This window comes from Hibiscus syriacus, unplaced genomic scaffold, assembly GCF_006381635.1.
Source record: "Hibiscus syriacus cultivar Baekdansim isolate YM2019G1 unplaced genomic scaffold, ASM638163v2 tig00111769_pilon, whole genome shotgun sequence".
In the NCBI taxonomy this organism is placed as follows: Eukaryota; Viridiplantae; Streptophyta; class Magnoliopsida; order Malvales; family Malvaceae; genus Hibiscus; species Hibiscus syriacus.
Genome location: NW_024063172.1, coordinates 3,333,179 through 3,338,460, shown reverse-complemented (window position 1 = coordinate 3,338,460; position 5,282 = coordinate 3,333,179). Strand labels below are relative to the sequence as shown.

Sequence of the window (5,282 nt, the reverse complement as noted above, 5' to 3'; positions counted from 1 at the left end):
GTCCTCTATGAGCAGGTGGATGTAGTGTAGACTTCGCCAATAGGGAAAACTCCAGACGGTTTTGGTTTAAATGGAGGTGGGTTAGTCTGTTACTACTACCCACTGTTTGTTCACAGCCCCATGCTTACAGGCATAGATACTGTTTTTATCGACCCTACACCAGGCAGATCTGATAAAAGTGAAGGATCGTTTATTAACCTTAAGAAAAGGAGTAAAAAGATATTACTTGTTGATTTGATGGATTCAAAAGTTCATGGATTTGTGGGTTTGAAAATTCATGATGCCAAATACCAAGGAAACAAATGTCTGCTTCAAAGGAACCGTACAAGCAATTCCCAGAAAGTTGGATCTAGGAACGTTAACAAACTTTTCAGGTTCCATTAAGCAAATTTCAAGCAAACAAAATGAAATTTCATAGCATCCAATGAAATTACATTGACTTACATTAACCAATAACCGAGAAAGCTAATACACGCAAAATGAACAAAAGCATAGATATATAATTCTAAACGTCAATTGACTATAAGCAAACAAACCTAAGCTCTCTCGCCTCTAATCCTCCTAGCAAGCTGAATATCCTTAGGCATAATCGTAACCCTCTTTGCATGAATGGCACATAAGTTAGTATCCTCAAACAGTCCTACGAGATAAGCCTCCGCAGCTTCTTGAAGAGCGGCGACGGCGCTGCTTTGGAACCTCAAATCGGTCTTGAAATCTTGAGCGATTTCTCTCACAAGTCTCTGGAATGGAAGCTTTCGGATCAAGAGCTCAGTGCTCTTTTGGTATTTCCTGATTTCCCTAAGAGCAACTGTTCCCGGCCTGAAACGATGAGGCTTCTTCACTCCTCCAGTCGCCGGAGCAGACTTCCTAGCGGCCTTTGTGGCTAGCTGCTTACGTGGAGCCTTACCACCGGTCGATTTCCTAGCTGTTTGCTTGGTACGAGCCATTTGAGAAGATGTGGATAAACGAATAAAAGAGCGTTTGGCTTACGAGAAACGGAAGATAATTGGAAGGGAAATGTTCTTTTTGGAGTTTATAAGCGATCGGAGGGGAGATATATATTGCAGAAGCGGGAATAAGTAATGAAGAAAATATTTTAAGTCAGACCATTATGAACCGTAGATTTGGAAGATTATCGATGGCTGTTAGCTGTTTTAGGAACTGATCCGTGTGAGATGAAACTTGATCAATAGGATTCGTTCTTTTAAGCGGCATTGTTTTGACGTTTCGCGCATTTTAATATTTTTAATCAGGAATGTGAAAGCAAATCTAAGCCGTCCTTGACAAAAGTACAGACGGCAGTAATCTAATATGAGAGCTAGGTGCAGATATCAATCCCTGATATAGCCAGACAGCCAATGGAATTTACCCATTGCTCTTCGCACTGCAAATAATATTTCGGATAAATTATACCATTTGCCACCAATTATTATTATTTTCTAGTTTGATCAATAAATTATTAGTCACCAATTATGGTGTTGTATAATGTAATATTAATATGATATTTTTAAAAAAATAAAAATAATATACAAATATTTTAAAGATATAGATACAAATGCTTAAATTTAAAAAATTTAAAAATAAATAATATTTATTTTTATTATTAAAATAACTCAGTAAATATAAATTTAAAATTAAACTTAATAAATTACTCGAATTTATGATCTTTGAACAAACATTATCAAATTTATTTTAAAAAATTGTGAATTAATATAATATATTACTTTCTAATTGTCTTTAGCTTAATAAAAAAAATTATGCATAAATGAAAGCCGAACATTCATTTTGCTTAGTATAGTAATTAGTATTACGCGTGAAGGCGGGGGAGTGGAAGCAACAAACACGAGGTGAATAAGAGCTGTGTGTAAAATATTGACAAAAATGACAAGAGTGAGCCACCAATAATCATTGCATCTTCGTAATTATTAGAGTCGGCTTATGGGCACCAACTTTTCCACACCCAATACCTTTTGTACGTATGTGTGCTTTTTAGGGTGTGCCCGAAATTTAAAATTAGTTTATTAAATATTTAATTTTTATATATGTATTTATTTAAAATTATTATTTTTTTAGATAATTAAAATTTTTTATTACCTAAAATCTACCAGTACAACATTAAGATACAAAGAAACGAAACGAAATAAGCAATGATCATCCAACACAAAAACAAAGATCATCCTATATTCCAATTCCTAGAAAGAGTAATATTAACATTGTCATTACAATTGAATTTCCTATTGCTTAAGTGCAGTACAATTATATCTCTGATTGTATAGAATAATTCTTGAGCATTCTTGAATCTACCTTTGGAACATTTACTTGTTTCTTTCATCCCATAGTAAGTAAATAATAGCATTAAAAGATAACTTCAGAATAAGAGTGAGTATTGATTTGCCTTTCCAAGCATTGGAAGCCCTTGCACAAAAAGCGTCCCACGGGCAAGGGAAGAAGTGAAGTCCCGAGAGAGAAAAAACATTTTTCCAGATTGAATTAGCCATATGACAGAGTAGAAAAATATGATCCCTAGTTTCCAAATGCTCATCACAGAAAATACATTTGCAATCAGTGATTAGTCTCATACGGTTTAGTCTTTCTCTTGTAGGAAGCCTATCAAGCAAAGCCATCCAAGAGATTAAACTTTGCTTAGGAATGTGCATAGGAAACCAGACAATTTTCTGCCAAGAAACAATAGCTTTCTTGACTCTAATGGCATCCCAAACTGCTGTAATTGTTGTATTTCCAGCGTCCAGAACAGGACGAGCTTCCTGTCTTAATTTTAGGAGTTTCCTTAAGCCCCAACTTTGCGATGAACGGATATCAACCAAAAATATCTATTATAAACATTAGTTTGGGTTTAAAAATTCATTCATCGAGCCGAAATTAAAATAAAACCAAAAATATATCTAGTTAAAACTCAAATCTAATATAAAATCTAAATTTAATATATAATCTAGATTCAATACTTTAACCCTAAAGCAAACTATAACCGATCAACCCAACCCTCAATCCTCTCCAAATTCATTTTGCACCCAATAAATGACAAAAGCATTACATATTCTCATATTCCAATATGGTTAATCTAGAAAAACTCCAATAATTTGATAAGGCTATAATATGTAAAAAGAAAATGTAACACAACCTAAATATTTGCAAAAAATAGTCTACATACCTGGAAAAAAAATAGAGAATAACTAACATAAGAAACTAAAATAAATAGAGTAAATTTAAAGGATTTGTCAAATCTTTATTGAGATTTTCGGTGACGGCGAATATCTATGACCATAAATTCGTACGGTGAGCAACTTCACGACGACGATGAGCCACTTTCCAAAAATCAAAATATTATATTTGAATTAATTAATATATATCAAACACAAATTTATAAATATCAAACATAATATCAAAATAATATATATATATATATATATATTAAATCAAATAATTTTTTATGCATACTAAATCAAATAATTAAAATTTACAAATACTAAATCAACATATAATCAAATCTATATTTCATAACATTAATTAATAAATACATTTTAAAAATCAAAATAATATATTTGAATCAATCAAAGGATTAGAATTAATAAATACTTTTGAATAATTGATAAAAAAAATATTAATATTACAGATCGTAACATATTTCTTAGTGAACCATGACATTCTTGGTGAAACCTAAAATGTTAATAGTATCCATAACATTTACCGATTATAACTAATTTTCTTACCATGTATAGCATTTTAGTGTAACATGTTATGTTACTCTGATTTGTAACTTTTTCGGTGCTGATTTATAACGTTTTGTGCTTTGCTTTTAACTTATTACATTTTTTATTGGTCACGCCGTTTATTAACCTTATTTTAGGCGCATCGTAGCATAACTTTCCGTTATAGGCTACTTGTTTTGTATGAGGTATCTCCAACTAGTTTTGAATATGTTACAGGGTCGACATTGTTGTTTCATCCGACTGAGGAAACAAGATAATAAACTCAAGCTAAGATAGAGAGACTACACAAGGATATATTGTCAAGTCATATCGGATATCTAACGAATACGAAAACAAAAGATTTATCGACATGCGATTGTAGGCAAATATGGAGAATGATTAATATTATCAAATTAAAAGTAATTTATATAAATAATTATTTTTTATTTATTTATCTTAAAATAAAAAAATTATCTTTTAATCATTAAAAAATGCCAATATTGGAAAGTCACTATATAAATATATAATTATCATTTATGAGATATATCTTGAGAATATTTAAAATAATATAAAAATAATATATATCTAAAAATATTTATAAAATAATCTAGATATTTGTATTATTTGATATTACAGCTAGAATCATTTGTAAAAGATTATCAACATTTAAAAGATTAATAGCTAAAATATTGACATGTATAAACAATCAATTAGCACTAAAATCTATAAATATGATATGAGATTTATCATTGTTGCTAGAGTATTGAAGAGCGTATTTACTCTGAATTTTAGTTGTATCAATAATTTTTTTATATGAATTGGAGGTCTCATTAAAATCATCTTTCATAATTGTTGATTTACCCTAAACCCAGCTTTCAAACTCTTCCTAAAAGCCTATCTTCAACCTATTTCCTTTACTAATACATTTACGTCCCAATTTGCAGTATTAGGAATTACACGAATAATAGTCATCAATGTGTCCACCCATTATCAATTTTTTTATGTAATTAATATATGGGTATTACACACTTACTCACTTATCTTAACTCTTTCTCTTATTTCACTCATTGTACTTTTAATTTTTTTAATTTGCTCACTAAACTTTAGACATTTAACTTTTTGCTCACTTTAAGATTACATGGATTATTTTATTATTTTTGTCATACGATGTGTCATATTTTATTAATATTTTTAATACAAAACATGATTAAAATAAAAATAAATTTGAAATTACAATTATACCTTTAAATTATATCCCAAACTTTAAACCTCAAATTACAACTCCTCCCACTATCATCCTTGACAAGTTCACCCTTCTATCAGCGATCACCCTCCCACCGACGAGTGGTCACCTCTGCCCCTCACTCTTTTGTTCATCTCTCACAACCCTCAACCAAATCAATAAACACAACCCTAACACCATCCATATCCAAAACTCAAAACACAATAAATGCCAGCAACCAATGAAGGGGGAAATAAATTACCTGGACTGAATCAACAATTCAAAACGAGAAATTCAAAGAAGAAGAATAATAAGAAGAAGCAAGGAATTAACCATTTCACCATTTAGCAAAG

General features: G+C 30.7%; 1 protein-coding gene across 1 annotated transcript; it reads right to left on the bottom strand.

The window, feature by feature from the left end:
- Positions 1–389: 389 nt before the first annotated feature.
- LOC120169953 (histone H3.2) lies at positions 390–1,029 on the bottom strand. Its single transcript, XM_039178021.1, has one exon. It carries the CDS (start codon positions 945–947, stop codon positions 537–539), a length of 411 nt encoding a protein of 136 aa, XP_039033952.1. The 5' UTR covers positions 948–1,029; the 3' UTR covers positions 390–536.
- Positions 1,030–5,282: the final 4,253 nt, after the last annotated feature.